The 18,523-nt window shown below is 38.7% G+C and overlaps 1 protein-coding gene across 1 annotated transcript in view; it reads right to left on the reverse strand.

Annotated features, from left to right (window-relative positions):
• The window catches only part of Galntl6 (polypeptide N-acetylgalactosaminyltransferase like 6), a 1,088,908-nt gene that overhangs the window by 597,093 nt on the left and 473,292 nt on the right, over nt 1–18,523 (reverse strand). Inside the window, exon 5 of the mRNA XM_052752327.1 lies at nt 2,385–2,551. Within this exon, the coding sequence (XP_052608287.1) occupies nt 2,385–2,551 (167 nt within the window). The remainder of the gene's footprint in view (nt 1–2,384; nt 2,552–18,523) is intronic.

An 18,523-nucleotide genomic window follows, 5' to 3' on the forward strand; every position in this document is an offset into this window, starting at 1 on the left:
TCAGTGTCATATAATTAGAAGGAGTTAGTAGGATTATAATATATAATATAGGATTATAATATACAAACCAAATAAAATTATCCAAAAGATATCATAATCCCAAATAAAAATATGGAAAAAGTATTTTCCTGTTTCATATAATTTCATAAGTGTAAAACATAAGATTATAGATGCATTTTTATCACCTGTTTCTTTCAACATTCAGTCTTGCATTTCATTACAAAATGTGGCTTACAGCTAAATTTTCTCCAATGGAGAGCTACTGGGTATACCAACCAGAGCCCAGGGCATTGCCCATGAGTAGCCAGCAGGGACAAAATAGACTCTTTGTGTTTTGACGTGTGCTTTTTGTCTTGGTTTTTTGTTTTGTCTTATTATGTTTGCTTTGGATTTTCACATTTTTAATTGCCTTTGCTGTTGCTTTTGAGACAAGAAGAGAGAGGAGACAGGACAGAGAATATAAAATTGGGTGGGTCAAAGTGGGGCAGATTTGTGTAAAGTTGAGGGGACTGAAAGGACTGTGATAAAAATAAATAGTCTAAAAATAAAATAAGTATTACAATGAATGGAATATTTAAGTGAAAACTTCACATAAGCATTTGATCATTTCCCTTTAAAAATGTCCAGTAATAAAGGGAAAGATCACCATTGTTATCTTTAACTGGCCCTGTTTGGTTTGTTTGACATCTGTACCACTGGTCACACTAACGGAAGAAAAACGGCTGCTGTAAAGTAGCTACTGGCACCAAAGCCAAGTGTAATTTGGAGCTAAGAAATTTAGGTACCATGGATCCTCTTCATCTATAGAATTTCACTTGAAATGTGTCTGAGTATATTCTGCAAACTATTCTCAAAAGCACATTATTCTACTGTCATATATTACCCACTGCAGTACCACAGGGTAAAAATTCTGTCATAATAAACAGTTTACCGGGACAAAGTTAATTATGCAGAAAATTACCCACACATATACTGCCTAATATCATCTGCCCCCAGCCAACCCTAGAGACCATTCACTTGGTGATCTGCAACCTTGGATTTTATTGTACTTTTTACTTTTTGTAAACAAAGTTTTATGTTTATTTAAATGCTTATGTTTATGTGAGATAAATGTGGCTACTTTGAAAAATTTAACATTAATTATAATAAAAATAAAATAGTGTGCTTTTAATTTCTAGAGATATGTGACTATTGCAGTTTTATACATAGGATTTCATTCTGAGAGAGTACCAAATACATACTAAGCAACAGAATGGAGAAACCTCTGTAAAATCAGACAGAAATGACCAAGGTAGCCACATCCACCAGAAAAGAACATTGATTTTGTTCACTTTTGACACATAAAATCCACAATCTACTTATCTTTGACAATTCTCTCATCTGTATTTCAAGTCAATCCTCCTCAATACAGCACACTAAACTTCCCTCTATATAACTTTTAGATTCTGTAAAAAACATCATGCTTTGTTGCTGATGCAATTTCCAGAACAGAACTTCAGCCTTATGATTTCAAGATAGGTTTTCTTCTGTGATGAAATAATAATAGTGGCACAAATAATCTGCTGCCACTCTTTCTTGCAGATGTCATGCTAATTAAAGCACCTTTATGTAGTACACTATTCTATGGAAATACATTCACAAATATATGAATATCTTCAAACCTCTTCCTCGTGTATTGATGGACACTGAGATGCGCTTTCCTATCTCTACATTGTCAATCTCTTATTTCAGCCAAATATAATTTAAGAATTCCAACTCTCAGCAAACATTTTATAACTTCATCCCTCCCTTATGAGCCAAATTGTGCTTTTTCTGGATGGTAATCATTAATATTGTGTCAGGATTTCTTTTATGTTGGTATAGCAATTGCTTCTGTGATGCTCAGACACAATTTAAAAAACAAAACTGAAACTTCGAGTAAAAATTTATATTTGTGTCCCTTGTAACTTGTAGTATTTGTAAAGTCACATTAGCATACCATCAAGGATGTAGTAGACTGTAAACAACAAGGCACAATACTATTCAGAAATAGAAACACACTTTGGAGCCTTATTTGAATAACTTTCTACTGACATGTGCCTGCAACAACATAGTTTCCAGGTTTATCATGCCTGGAAGTAGAGCTTGAGGCAATTTCCCAAGTACTGTCTGATTTTCAGTAGAATGCAATGTAAATTTCTTATTGACAACAAAATCTCCCACGCCAGTAGCTTCTCATTATGTTCCTTTTGCAACTGGCCAACATTTTTTCTTCAATCACAGCACAGGTAAAACTTCAGGATTATCTTTCCGAAGGGACGAAAAAGAAGCCATCTCACTATCTTTCTGTTTCCACAATTATGTGCAATTACCACCTCAGACAAAATGTCACTAGTGCAGCTTACCTCTATCGCTGAAGTCATCAACTAGAATGATTTCTGCTATCAGACTCTCTGGGGTTCGGTTAATCACACTGTGTATGGTCCGCAGGAGTGAGGTCCAGCCTTCATTGTGAAATGGGATAATGATGCTGGTGTTTGGCAGCCTTTCAAGGTACATTTTGTGCTTACAGCTGGGGAAAACAAGGGGGAGAAAAGATGTCCAATGAAAAACTGTTAACATGGATCACACTGTAGTATATTCCTTCTGTTATAGATAATGATAAATTCACGGATTCATCAAATAGCTTCCAACCAGGGATAGTGAATTACAACAGATATTCTCTTCATTCCTGAATCTTTATTTGCTCATTCTCACTCTCACTTAAAAAATATTTTGTATTTAGGTGGCTCAAATATTTCAAGATGTTGAGATATGATGGTCATGATAAAATTGATAGGTCTTGTGTATATGTAAGTGTGTGCATGCATGTGACTTTGTGTGTATGTGTGTGTTGTACATCCATGTGCATGCTGTATAATGGTGTGCTTATCTTTGTCTCCACTTTTTTTTTTCAAAAGGTCCTCTAACTGAATAAGGCCAGTAAATCTCTGATCCACTTTTCTCCAGAACTAAGGCTACTGGAAGATACTACTGTGCCCAACTGTTTATGTGGGTAGTGAGGATCTGAACTCAGGCCTGTCTTTATGCGTGTATAGTAAGGACTTTATCCGTGGAGCCATTATCACGCCATCACACTTTTACTTAATAAAAATAAGTATAAATAACAACTATTTAAAATAATTTCCATGGAAGATATGATTAAGTTTTAAATTGGATTCATGAATAGTTTTTGCAAACTAACTCCTTAATAATTCTGTTGAATTATTTAGTTTTGACGGTGGCATGTTTTATTAGCTTGAAGGTATTTATGACATGGTAGGAGAAGAAACTCCATACATTAAATAAAAATTTAACTCTAAATGACCATTTACTTCTTACAAGCCACATAGATTTAGTATCCAAATAAAGACAATATTACACTCCTCATGAAAACTTTAAAAAGAAATCTTAAAGGTGAGTTTTCATTGCAACACACTCTGAGAAAGGAATAATTTACCTTGTATCCTTATATAAACTACTAATTATAAAACCTATTATGTTCAAAAATATTTACCTACCAAGTAGATTTGTATGTTTTTTTAAAAGAATGGAAAAAAATTGTGAAACCCATGGATATTATAGTGAGATATAACACTGAAATATTTTAAAAATGTGAGATTTATTGTAGGGTCACTTAAAAGATGAAGAAGAGATGTATGGGCAATTTCTAATGGAACCCAGTGAGGCAGTTGACTTTGTATGCAATCGACAGGTCTGAAAGGAGAGCCAGTGCAATTCCATACACATCATAGTTCTGAACTTCTGAATGTAGCCAAAGGTTCAAGATAATTGTGCTTCTATACATCCATAATCAATACACAAAGTAATTGACTCTACTACATGAATTGTCACACTCTCCAGTCTTGTTGGAAAGCAAATGGCAGTTATAAGAAAATAAAGGAATTTTTCAAACACAAAGACAACATTTTTTTCATACCAACTGTTTATGAACTAAGCAAAGACTATATTATCCATGTAGTATTCCCTAAACAACAAGCCCATGATGCTAAAATGAATGTAAATAGTCTTGCAAAATAAAAAAAAAATAAAAACACAAAACAAAAACAGAACTATGTAAGACTAATCTAATGCCATACAAACTTTTTCCTTTGGAAGTGTTAAACCCACAGAAACTGCTGTCTGGAGCTCCTGGAACCCAACAGACTCTGTACCGACAGCTGGGGACAAAAACTGACCCTCTGGCTGTGGGTGACAGTTGTTTGGCTTGGTCTGTTTGTGGGGCCCCTGGCAGTGGGACCAGGATCTATCCCTGATGCATGAGGTGACTTTTTGGAGCATATTCCCTAAGGTGGGATGCCTTGCTCAGCCTTAATGCCAGGCCGGCGTAGGGAGGCTTGGTCCTACCTCAACTTGATGTGCAGGTTTTGCAGACTCCCCATGGGAGGCCTTGACATTTCTGGGGAGTGGATGGGAGGGTAGGGGGATGTGGGGTATAGAGGAGAGGAGGGAGGGGAAACTATGGTTTGTAAAATAAATTAAAAAAATTAAAAAAGGCAACGTTTTCAATATTCTCAGTCAGTACAAACTAAAATTATTATCACACATGAAAAGTGAAAGGTCACTTTCTATTTATTCATTCAGTGGTTTACTAAGGGTTTGATATCAGCTAGAGTCCAAATTGGAAAATGTCTTAGTTTAGAGTTACCATTGCTGTGGTGAAACACCATGACCAAAAGCAACTTGGGCTGAAAGGATTTATTCTGTTCACACTCCCATATAACAGTTCATCTTTAAAAGCGGTGAAAGATGGTACTCAAAAGCCTAGGAACCTAGAGGCAGGAGCTGATGCAGAGGTCATGGATGGGTGCTGCCTACTGGCTTGCTCCCTCTGCCTAGTTTAGCCTGCTTTTTTACAAAACCTAGGACCACCATCCCAGGATGACACCACTCACTTAGGGGTAGGATGGACTCTACCACTAATCACTAATTAAGAAAATGCCCAACAGTCCAGTCTTATGGAGATAATTTCTTAATTGAGGTCCCCTTCTCTCAGATGACTAATTTGTGTCAAATTGACATAAAAATATCCAGCACAATTGACCCTTGTCAATTTGACACACAAACACCTCACTGTAAAGCCACAACCTTTCCTTTCTTGTTTATCCCCACGATCACATATTAATATAAACATCACAGTATAAAACATTTTACAAACTTAAAAAGATCCATGATCTTACAAACTCACTTTAAAAATTCAGTCTCTTTAAAAATCCCAAAGCCTCTTTTAACATCCAAAGTCTCTTTTTAAAACCAAAAGTCTCTCAGCTGTACAGTTCTAGTAAATAAAAAATAAGTTTAATACTTTCTTATTTCAAGAAGGAAAAACTAGGGCACAGTCATAATTGGATCAAAGTGAAATCAAACTCAACATCCAATATCAGTTATTCACTTAAGATCTTCTGGGATGCTCAGAGGGTCTTGGTTCACTTCCCAGGCTCCATCCTCTTCTGAAACAAGCTCGGCTTGTCTTCTAAGATTAGCAGTCTCCACTGTACTGCTGCTGCTGTTCTGGGTAGTCATCCCATGCTATTGGCATCTCCAAAATGCTGGGGTCTCCTGCTGAAACTGGGCTGTACTTTCACCAATAGCCTCTCCTGGGCTCTCTTCATGGTGCCAAACTTCAAATACTCTGCATGACCCATTTAATCCTATGTCTTCAACTGTTACTGAGGCTGTCCCTTCACCAATGACCTCTCCTGGCCTCCCACAGGGCCAAACCTCAGCTGCCCTCCATAGTTCCTTCATGTCTTCAAAGCCACTACCACCTGGGTGACTCTTACACTACCGACTTCAGCTGCTACTGTAAGGTCCAACCTTGGCCACCTCTGCAGCATAGCTTCTGTCTGCTGACTCTCCAGAAGCACTTCTAAGGAGATTTCACCTCAGGGGTGCTGCTGATCTCTTTTTAATCACTGCTGATTTCTCAGCTCCAGGTAACCAGCTTCAATTGTCCCAGGAAAGCAAAGGTTTCATTTTGGTGGCTCTGCTCTCTTGTTTATGATGGCTGGTTCTTCAGCCACAGATGCCCAGAACCTTAGAATTTTAATTCAAACTAGCAACTGTATAACAGCTCTGATAATCTCTAAGTCATTCTCACTTCCTTCTGGAATGGCACAAGCTAGCCCGAGAGCATTTGTACTGCTGTCAATACTCCTCCACGTTCCGACAGAGCAACTCACCAATCTTTTAACACTCAATAGCTTTACTTGCCCAGAGTTCCAAAGTCCTTCCACAGTCCTCCCCAAAACAGCATGGCCAGGCCTGTCACAGCAATGCCCCAACCTTGACACAATTTCCGTCTTAGTTGAAGGTTACCTAAAACACCATGGCCAAAAGCAACTTGAGGAGGAAAGGGTTTATTTTAATCAAACTCCCATATAACAGGTCATCACCAAAAGCAGTCAGGACAGGAACTCAAGCAGTGCAGGAACCTGAAGGCAGGAGCTAATGCAGAGGTCATGGAGGAGTGCTGCTTACTGGCTTGCTCCACATGGCATGCTCAGCTTGCTTTCTTTTTTCTTTTTCATTTTTTTATTAATACATTTTCTATTCCCTTTACATACCAATCACAGGTCTTTTTTTCTCTTTTTATTTCTTTTTTATAGTATTTTTATTTTATAATTAATTTAATTTCACATATCAGCCACGGATTCCCCCGTCCTCTGTCCTCCCACCCCCCAGCCTTCCCCCCCAATTCACCCCCCATTTCCACTTCCTCCAAGGCAAGGTCTCCCCTGGGAAGTCAACCCAGCCTGGTAGACTCAGCCGAGGCAGGTCCAAGGCTGAGTAATGGTCGAGAGAGTGCCTGAGCTGACCTGCTCTGGTGATTGGATGGCCAAACACCCTGGCTGTCATGAAAGAATTCTCATCCAGTGTCTGATGGAAGCAGATGCAGAGATCCATGGTCGAGCCCCAGGTGGAGCTCCGGGCGTCCAACCACAGATCTTATAGAAGCCAGGGCCAGCAGCAGGGGAGGCACCACATGTAATTGGCTAGACCCTCCCTCATCAATTGCTAATTTAAACAAATACTCTACAAGACATCCCTACAGCCCAGTCTTAAAGAGGTATTTTCTTAGTCGGCGTTTCCTTCTCTTGAATGACTTTAGCTTGTGTCGGGTTGATATAAAAATATCCAGCACGGAAAACAATGAGTAAAGTGCAGTAACTCTAGGACACTCACAATAACATGAGAAAGGCAGAATGAGAAACCACGTCATGTTTGCAATAGAATGTATAGTGTAGGTGTTTAATTACATACTGTAGGCTAAAAGATGGCCCTTGAAGCAATTTGGAGTGTCTTCTCGAATTACATAATTCTACCTTGGTCTTTCTATTTCTGAGAAAAAGCATAGACTAAAAGCAACTTAAGAGGAGTAAAGGGCTTGTTTGCCTTACTCAATCCATCTCCATGGTAACCAAGGCAGGAACTCAAGTCATGAACCTAGAGGCAGGAAATGAGGTGGGGGCCATGGAGAAAAGCTTCTTGCTGGCTTGCTTTATGTGGCTTACTTCCTTTGCTTTCTTATACAACCTAGGATCATCCACCTGCTCAGGGTTGTGTAGCCGGAAGTTTCTCCACTCCCATCTGGCCCCGTGGTCCTGCAGCCTCTTATAAAATAATCATTCAGAGGTTCAGTACTAGTTACAAACTATATGGCCTATGGCTCAGGCTTCTTGCGAGCTAGCTCATATAGCTTAACTCAACCCATTACTATTAATCTATGCATCGCCACGTGTTCCTTGGCTTTAGCTGTGTCCCATTACAGGTTGCTCCTTGGATGGCAGGTTGGCATCCTTTTCCACTCCCCCTTTCTTCTCTCATGGTCTTTCTTGGATTTTTCCCACCTGGCTCCATCCTGCCCTGCCATATGCATGCTTTATCAATTATCCAATGGGAGCAACATATTCACAGCTTACAGAAAGACATCCCACAGCAGGAGTGGTACTATCCACAGTATGTGAGCCCTTTCACATCAACCACTAATGACTTTCATACAACCTAGGACCATCAACCTGCCCAGGAGTGGCACACTCCACAGTGTGTGATCCATTCCATATCAATTATCAATCCCTTTCATACAACCTAGGATCACCCATCTGCCCAGGGGTGGCACTGCCCACAGTGTGTGAGCCCTTTGATATCAACCATTGATCACTTATACAACCCAGGATCACCCACCTGCCCAAGGGTGGCACTGTCCACGGTGGGCTGAGCCCTTCCATATCACTCATTAATCAAGAAAAATGTGACATATACATGCCAATATGCCAATCTGAGGGAAGCAATTCCTCATCTGACTTTCCTTTTTCCTAATTTCTGTTAATTAGATAAAAACTAACCAGCACAATTAAAAGTCGAAGGTGGTCTGTAGAAGGCAGGTTCAAGGTATATTTTCAAATAGAACTGTCATGACTTTGTAATTGGGAGACACAGACAGGCGAACGCTCCTGTTTTTTTGAACATAGCAACTGATTTTTAAGCATCTTATGATTGAGAATAAAGCTAGTGAAGTTCAGCTTGGACGGTGAAGGTGTCAAAATGTCATGTAATTGGACAGCAACATTTATCTGTATCTATTACAAAACTACCTGTCATCTAGCAGTCACCAATTGGGCACCTGTCTAATCAGGCTATCCACACACGCACATCCTTCTACATCTGTGTGGACTTTAAGATAAGAATCTGTTTTTGTAGGGTCTAGAGATGTAGTGTAGTGGTAGACTGCTTGGTCAGCATGTATGAGACCTTCCGTTCAAACTCAGTTTCCTGTGGAAAACACAATTATGGCAAAGATCTATTGCTGGAGGATCTTTAATGATGCCAGTACACCTGAAATAAGTCCTTAGCACTCACTTTCTCAGTATAAGCCATGTGACCTACTATAAAGCTCAATGATGGACCATGCATATCCACACATATCTCTACGTTGGGGAGACAAGATATTCTGAGAAGACTGAATAACCTCTTGAACATGAATCAACTATTGAAGAAATGAGAGTTGGAGAACTAGCAGTTTTCTGATGGGAAAGCTCTAAAGCACGTTCTCAGCTGTCTGGCAGAGTTTCATCCACGGGGCTGAGCCTCAGTTGCTTCCAGTGAAGAGGAGCTTGACCAGGCACTGGATTTGATCTCTTCATGATCCCCATCTGTTATCCAAGAGTTTCTATGATTATTTCACAGAGAAGGACTGTTTGAAAACTGTTGTAGTCATTTTCTTTTTGTCTCAGGTCTGCTTCTACAGTGAATTCAATCTTAATCCCAGACATACTAAGTTATTCTATATTTAGGAGAGGCAGTCCTTGAATATAAAATGATCAAAAATGTTTAACAACACTTCTTTTGTTGTACTATGGGGCTTTTTTCGGAAGTCTACTATTTATCCCAGGTTGGTGTTCAGCTTTTAAATGCTGAAGTTTCAGGAATTAGGAGTAGTTTTTTTTTCTTTCAGCATCAATATATTATGTGTTTCTTTCTGTCTCTGTCTACCTTCCTGCTGTGTCTCTGTTTCTGTCTCTGTCTCTGTCTCTGTCTCTGTCTCTCTCTCTCTCTCTCTCTCTCTCTCTCTCTCTCTCTCTCTCTCTCTGTTGGTCTGTCTCTGTCTCTGCCTCTCCCCCACTTTGTCCTCTCTCTCGTACATGGTCTCAGGTAGCCTAAGTTGACATCAAAGCCACTATGTAGGCAAAGATAGCTTTTAGATTCTAATCTTCCTGTCTCTATCTCCCCTGGTGCTTAGATTATAGGAATACAGTGCCTGGTTTTCTCTCAGTTCTTTTCTAAACTGATGCTTTGATTCATCTGTGACTATGAAATGTAACTACAGGGTTCTACTAAATGCGTGTGTAGTATATAAAGGAACTTATTCTAAATAATAGATTACAGGTATTTAAACTGTTTTCTTTCCATAAAACATTAGTAATTGACATTTTCCAATTAAGCTACATTACAAAGTCATTGCTAACTCATACTTGATGACTGTTTCTCTGATATTGAAATCATCATTTATGAGTAAAATTAGATATGTAGGAAAGTATGTTTTGCCAATGTGCTGGCTAGTTTTATGTTAACTTGACACAAGCTAGAGCCATTTGGGAAGAAGGATTCTCATTTGATTAAATGCCCTCATAACAATGGTTTGTAGGCAAGGCTGTAGTACAGTAGTAATTGATGTGGCACGGTCCAGCCCATTGTGGGTGGTGCCATCCCTGGGAGAGTGACCCTGGGTGTCATAAGAAAATTCAGCTGAGCAAGTTACAAGGAGCAATACAGTAAACAGCATACCTCCCTGGCCTCTGCACCAGCCCCTGTCTTCAGGTGCCTGCTGTAACATCCCTCAGCAATGGAGAGTGACCGAGAGCTATAAACTGAAATACTTCCCTCCCCAAGTTCTTTATGGTTGTGATGTTTTATCACAACAATAGACACTTGATAAAGACAGAAATTTGTACTAGACTATGGGGTATTGCTGTGACTGACCTGACTGTATATTTCTGGGAGAAATGTGGTAGCATTTGGAACTTTGGGCCATAAAAGCCATTGAATGTTCAGAGCTTAGTGAGCTGTTGTGGGAACTAGGAAAGTAATCCTGAGAGCAATACAGAAAATGGAGGCCTGGCTTGTGAAGTCTCTGAAGGAAGCAAAGAACACTGGGGACATTTATGTAATAATTTGAATTACTAATATTCAGTTCTGGTCAGCAGGTGAATAACAAGAGACCAGAACCACTGAAGTGAAACTTTTTGTTTACTAGGACCACTGATGATGGTTAACTGGAGAAGAGAAATTAATGGTAATTAAGAAAACATAAACACAAGTAAGACACAGACTAAGCAGGTTGTTTTATGTATTTGGGAATATATATGTGTAACAGCAATTAATGAAAAAAGAGGTCATGCATTTGTAAAAAAGTAGGGGGATATGTAGACGGGATTAAAGGGAGGAAAAAGAAGAGGGGAATGATGTAATCATAGAATGATCTCAAAAATAAAGGAGAAAATTAAGAAGAGATCAGCAGTGATTAAGAAGAGACATACAACACTGAGGCCAGTAAATCTGAGACTATTTCCTCAGGGTCAGCACACAGAATTTGTGGTCCAGAGCAGGGCCCAGGGCGGAGGCATGAGAACTTGGTAGTGAGTCAGGCAAGTAATGCTGGCTGTGAAGGAATTAGGTAGTAATGGGAAGCAGCTGAGACTTTGCACTAAGTGACAGGGTTGGAGTCCCTGAAAGGAGGATATTGGTGAAAGAGTTCCTTCAGTTGTAGCAGAAGGCATAGGACTGAAGGGGTCATGGAGAGCTTAGGCTTGGTGTCATGTGGAAGAGTCAGAGACCCTTGAGGGAGCAGGAGAGGCTATTGGTGATGGTATAGCCTAGTTTACAGCGTGAGACACCAGAATTTTGGAGATATGTACACCATAGGATGACTGTCAAGCAGCAGCCATGGAGTGGATCTGTGTGTACTGTCACCATCAGAACATACCTCTAGGCTAGGGAAATAGTGAGTGGGTTCTCAGATATTAAGCACAGAACTTTTTATGTTGGTGAACTTTGACTTTGCTTTGATTTCATTATAACTGCCCTGGTTATTTCCTCTTAGAATAAGGAAGTACTTAACTGATTTTTTGTTGGTGTTGTTTTATAGGAACCCACAGTTTTGAGACTTCAAATACACAGACATTAGATATTTAGAGGGACTTGGTTTAGAAAGAGTCTTTAGATATCATAAAGAGAATGACCTTTTAAAGTTTTTTGAATTTTTAAAGTCTATGTGACTCTGAATGTTTTGTATTGTGGTATTAATATTAACACACACACACACCATCTTGGGGACAAATGAGAAAGGAAAGATTCTAGTTAAATAGTTACATGTTTCTGTGATGGCTCATTTTATGCTGACTTGACACCACAAGCTAGAGTATTTGGGAAGAGGATTCTTAGTTGACCCCTGAGCAAGTGGTCCTGGATGCTATAAGAAAGTAGTGTGAGCATGCCTTGAAATGGTCAGCAATAGAAACACTATCTAAGAGGAAGAACATCTATAAAACTCTCTTGTTTTCATAATGTGTTATGACACACTACATTAGGTAATCTATACAAAGCACTTAGTGCAGTACTGGTTCTGACCCTAGGGAAGGGTTTGTTAACAATATCTTTATTATTCCAGACACGTTTACTATGTTAATTGTCTTTCTCTTATCTGCTGAATCCTCTACAGAATAAGGAAGGGAAGTCAGAGAGAGACAGGGACAGAATGAAGGCAAGTGGGAGACACTCATGATAGAAAGACAGAACAAAACAAAAAGAGAATCAATTACAGTCTCTTCCCTTAAGGGTTCACAGACCAGTGGACAGACACCCAAGATGACTGGACTCAAATGAGACAAGTGACATAATAAGCAGCGCACAGGCAACCAGAGCCTGAAGGAAGTGTGACTAAGTTTGTCTGAATGGATTAGGAAGCCTTCAGAGATGGACGTGTATGTTGAAAACAGATCATATAATATCTTGAAAGAGATTCTAAGGAATGTGGACATTACCCTCTAGTCAATGTGAAGTATTTCAAATATTGTTAATCATGAGGAAGACAGGACCATGTTTACACATTCCTCTGGCTACAAGGCAGATGTTGCTTTGAAGACAAGAGAGACTAGACACAGAAGATTATGAATAGTTTTGGGAAAACAAAAAACAAAACAAAACAAAAACAATGAGGCTGTGAACCTGAATTTTTACTCTAAAGAGAAGCAGTCTCTTTGTAACAGTATTTAATCCGATGGGACTGTATTCAGTCATCTTAGTCAGTTTAGCACTTATGCTGCTGGGTAGAAGATTGAACTCGTTACTGAACAGGGAGATTGGGTTTGAGAGGTTGCAATGCGGATGGCTGCTCTTCAGCATTGCTAGCAGCCCAGCAGTATTTCTAGCTTTCCAAAGAATCTTTCTCTGTCAAGTTGTCTGGTTGGGATGAGAATGGAAGTTTGTTGATTACAGAGCCAATGTGTAACCATGAAACGGTGTTTAAGTAAAAGAGAGGCAGGCTAGTGTGTGTACTCCACTGAGCTTCTTCCCCAGATCTGTAGAAAATGTAAATTAAGAAACTATTAAAACTAAATTAAGTAAAACAAATTTAGTTTATGCCTACAAATATTTGGCATGTTTATAATCACAAGAAAATTGGAACAACTGAAAACATTTGTTGAGATAAATTTGCAGAAATGTGGGTAAAATATCTCTAATGGTTTGATTTCATTTTAATGTATTGTTTTCAAAATGAAATTAAGAGCCAGGAATGGTTTAGGGATGGGGACATCTCTTTGTGGAACAACACTTATATAATTGGATAAAATGTTTACTTTAAAAATTTTAAATGTGCCAGGAAGAGAGAAAGAGATTAAATTCTTTAAAATTTTAGTTGAGAAAAACAGAAAGTGTTGAAGACACTTAAAAAGCTGACAAAACTCCAAATTAGTATGCAAGTATTCTGCTAAGCCTTTCACAGCAATGCAAATAAATGTCAGTGCTAAATTTCTCACTCTCTTATGTTTTCCTAAAACAAAATACACAAATATTTTTGATAGTTTTATATTGGCCTTTCGAAAGTAAGAGATTTTTAAAAGAGTAATTGAAGTAACAGCATTGCCTACTTTAAAATGTACTTAACAATCACTCCATTTATCTTTGGACTAACTTAGCCTTATTTTATTGCTTTCACAGGAATAGCCACTAATTCCATTACAGGGAGGTGTCAAAACAAAGCTTATTTACAAATACACAAAGTAACTCGACAGTGGGTAAGAGAGCTTGCTGACAAATCTGAGGATCCTAGTTCAGATACTCAGCATGCATGGAAAACGTCGAGGATGGCAGCAGGCTCCCCTCCTCAAAGGAGCATCACAGAGAGTGACTGAGAACATGGGATATTTTCCTCTGGCCTAGGCATGAGCACCCACAGGTGCGAGTGTCCACAAATCCATGAGAGCACACACCCCTCGTGCCTACACGGTGCACCCAGTCTCACACATATACACATGTTATGTGTGCTTACTTTTGAATACTCATTTCAGCTTTTTGGTGTTTGTTGAAATAGGGTCTCAAACTGTAGCTCATATTGCTCTGGAACCCAGTGTTTAGCTGAGGATGATCAAGACCCCTAAGATTGTGAAGACAGACATTTTACCATCACTTAGGCATCCCTCTTATTACTATGGCTGTATATTTGTAGTTAGTTTTTGTAGCAAAGCCAAAACTCCCTCACCTCTACAAACTTAAACTCCGTGATAACAGCCTTTGAGAAGAATGTTTAAGTTTATCCAGAGTATGGCCTTAAGTTTTCTACTACTTAAACTGTATTAATCAAGAGTGATATTGTACAAATTACCTCCATGTACCAATGATTAAAATCAACACATTTAAATAATCAATACTATCTCCATCTTCTTTTGCCAATCTAAAATTGGCTTCCTGCAAGAGAGTACCTGTTCATTGCAAAATGTTAGACCATCTAACATTTTGAGCACTGCCCATCATTGCTTCAGATGTAAATGAAAACGTGGATGACCTTCAAACTGGTAGTTAAATAGTCTGTCATAAAGTGACATGTTGTTTTCTACTTACAGCTCATTAGTCACAACTAGTCACAGAACAGTAATATATGGGATGGACGATCATACACAATTTGGTAGGAATATAATCAAAACATTTTGGCAGATGACTGCGATAATCATTACCAGTTTTGCCTTTTGCCTGCTTTCAAAATAATAATAGAAAATGAAACTGCTTGTTCGATTATTCTTCATGTAAAAATATAAATTTCTTCACAGAGAAAATTCATATACTATTGAAGCCCCCTTATCTATAGAAATAAATAATACAGGAAACTTTGAGTTCCAGGCTCTAAGTAATCACCTAGTTTAACCCTTCATTTAATCAGGGATTAGGAACTAAAATCTTTAGAGAGCTGAATGTAAATTATCTTATAATTTAATTGGAAGTTTTGAATGGAAGGAGTACTTGACACAAGGGTGAGGGATCGTCCCTCATCTGTAGAGTCTGCAATTCTTTAAAAAGTATTTATGGCTCTCACAGCAAGATGGAAGAAGTTAAAGGATGAGAATCCATTCTGCATTACTTCTGAGTCTCCTTCCCTTTTGAGAATCACTGGCCTTTTAAGGCATCTTATACAAATCACATCCATTAAATTATATAAATTCTGTCATCTTTTAAGGAATGATGGGTAGCTACTTTATTTACAAATATATATATATATAATGTACTGAGAAAAGAAAACAGATATTGTGTTAGTGAGCTTTGCATTGTTGTGACAAAACACCATGGCCAAAAGCAAGTTGTGGAGAAAAGAGTTTATTTCAGCTTAGAGTTTATGGCCCATTATGAAAAGAAGTTGGAGCAGAAAACTGAGCTTGTACTTAGAGGCAGGAACTCAAACAGATATCGTGGAGCAACACTGCTTACTGGCTTGCTTCTCTTGTTTCCACATTCAACTTTTTTATACTACCTGGGACCACTTGCCCAGGGATGTAACTGCCTGCCCCCATGGCATCCCAAATTAATCATTAATCTAGAAAATATCCCTCAGACTTCCCTAAAGTTAATATAATGAAGGCTTTTTCTCAATCAAATACCTTCATCCTACATGTGTCTATGTGTGTGTCAACTTGATAAAAAACAATCAGCACTTTCTATCACTCTTGAACATGTTTGAAAAAAAAAGCAATCATTAATATGTATAGAAAACACTGGTCACAATAGTAAAGTGATTGTCTAGGGATGTGAGTTCAAGTCCTGTGTTATACTGATCTTTCACGGTAGGAAATAATCTAATATAATCTTCTCAGAGACAGAAGTTTATTTTGGCATACAGTTTCAGGGGCTTAAGTTCCTGGTTGGATGGCTTTTTCGCTTTTAGGCCTGGAACAGCAAAGCATAGTAAGATGACTCTGTAGTTTTGGAGCCTATGATAGGACATCAATCATGTTGTGACTGTGGAATGGCAAAGACTTATGATAAGCACCTATAGTAGCTCACATGCAGACGAGACTAAAGAAGGGATCCAGGGCTTCACTTTTGCCTGCAAGGGCATGTCCTGAGTGACTTTCAGCCATCTACTAGGCTACATTTCTTAAAGATTTACCTATCACTCAACAGCACCACAAGCTGGCTACCCAGCTTTTGTAGCCTAGATCTTCGGTGATACTTCTCAAACTATTGCCGGCTCTGAAAGCCACTAACATTACACTACAACTAGCAAAATAATTGGAAAAGGGTCTGCTATAACAACACCCCTTCATTGACTTTGTGTGTTTTAATATACATGTACTTTCTCTTTCTTTGTCTGATACCTTTATTAAATAAAATTATCATTGGTATTTCCTTTTTTTAACTAAATACAGTAACAGAGATTATATTTATCATTTAATTTGAACTAACTAAGTCAGATATTGTGGGTGCCTGTGTACACTGTGCATATGTTTAGGTATATCCTCACATGCATTGGTAAGGGGCACCTGTTGGTGCTCATGCAGAGGCCGATGGAGAATATCTTATGTCCCATTCAACCCCTCTAAGCTTTATCTCTTTGAGGACGAGCTGGAGGCTGTAGCATTTTTCACATGTGGGCAAGTGTCTGAACTCGGGTCATTATGTTTGTGTAGCAAGAATTCTTCTTCATTGAGCCATCTCCTCAGCCGCCACGGCAGAATTTTAAATATGAAATAACGGTATTCAAGACATGGAATGGCACTGAGAAAAAAAAAAAAAAAAAACAATGACCCTTTAGAAATAAATGCACTTCTCCTTCCTTACTTTATAGCCGAAGACTTCTGGTAATGATACAGTTAGGAGGATGACAGGCAGAACCAAGTAATTTACATGAAAGGAAAGAGGAGAAGATCAGGGAGGGTTGAGGTACAAGAGAGAGTCATTTTGTACAATGAATACATAATAACTACACATCAAAAAGGAAAGAGATATGGTTATAAGTATCTGGGGGAATGAAAAGCGGCCAGGGTCGACAGGATAGAGCACTCTCAAGTTCAGATTTGTGCTGACAGTATTTCTGAGGTGTTCTAGTTTACTTTCTGTTAATGTGATACACACCAAGATAAAAAAAAAAAAAAACATCTTGGGGATAAAAGGGTTTATTTTTAACTTGCAGGTTTTTAGTCCATCCTTAAGGGAAGCCAAAGCATGAACTCAAGATAGGAGCTTGAAGAAGAAATCATCAGAGGAACACTGCTTACTGACTTAGTCCCTTTGGTTTCCTCCACCACCTTTTTTACACAGGAGAGACCCACTTCATAGGGATAACACTGACCTTGGGTGGGCAGGTCCCTCCTACATCAACTAGCAATTAAGAAAACATCGCACAGACATGGCCACAGAGCAATCTGTCTAAGACAATTCATTGGGTGAAGATCCCTCTAACCAGACGACTCTAGGTTGTCTTTTTTCAAATTGACAGCAGAAGCTAACTATGACAGGAGGTCACAAAAGCCAACGATTCTTCAGCTAGACATGAGTTGATGCATGTTTGTGAAGTAATGGCCTTTACTTGGTGGATGAAACACCAGAAAAAATCAGAGTGAAGGATAGCTATGGTGTATACAAGGACTGAAATAGCTCCCTGAGAATTGGAAACAGGGTAGGAAGACTTAGGAAAGTTTTGTCTCAATAAGGCAGCAAATAGCCGGGCGGTGGTGGTGGTGCATGTCTTTAATCCCAGCATTCAGGAGGGAGAGCTAGGCAGATCTCTGTGAGTTCGAGGCCAGCCTGGTCTACAGAGCGAGATACAAGTTAGGCATCAAAACTACACAGAGAAACCCTGTCTCAAACAACAACAACAACAACAGCAACAAAAATAAGGCAGCAAATTAGCTCTAGTCCAAAAGCAGCACTTGTGCAGCCCAACAAAGCTTAGCAGCCAGACTTGGTATCATTAAAGTGTCTCCAAGTGTCTTAGATACACCACAGAACACAATCCAGTAGCACTTAGAGTAACAAAACATTCTGTACTTTAAAAGGACAAACCAAAATGCCAAATAACAGCACATCGCTACATATCTTCCTCAAAACTTATTTCACTGGGAGGCTGATAACTAAAATTTCTGAAACATTTATTTACAGAAGCCATAGTTTCAAAAGTAAATTTCAGTATTCAAAGCTACCATGTTTAATGGCTTCAAAATTAGATGAACTCATTTCTTTTAACTTCCATTTCAGATCATAGGAAGGAAAGAAATAACTGGTCTTCATTTGTATGGTTTGATCCATGCACAGTTTTCACATTCATTGGTAAATCCCATCAGTATCTCAGCAATGCAGTCTCAATTATCACACATTTCTTGATGAAATCTGGAACTGGAGTAATAGCCAGATTGTAAAAATTACATTAACATAGTTGAAATTAAAACAATGTATGTATGTTTTGCATATGCACATAGATTTGTATATAAATAACTTATGG

This window comes from Peromyscus californicus, unplaced genomic scaffold (assembly GCF_007827085.1).
Source record: "Peromyscus californicus insignis strain IS unplaced genomic scaffold, ASM782708v3 Scaffold_23__1_contigs__length_62951481, whole genome shotgun sequence".
Classification (NCBI taxonomy): Eukaryota; Metazoa; Chordata; class Mammalia; order Rodentia; family Cricetidae; genus Peromyscus; species Peromyscus californicus.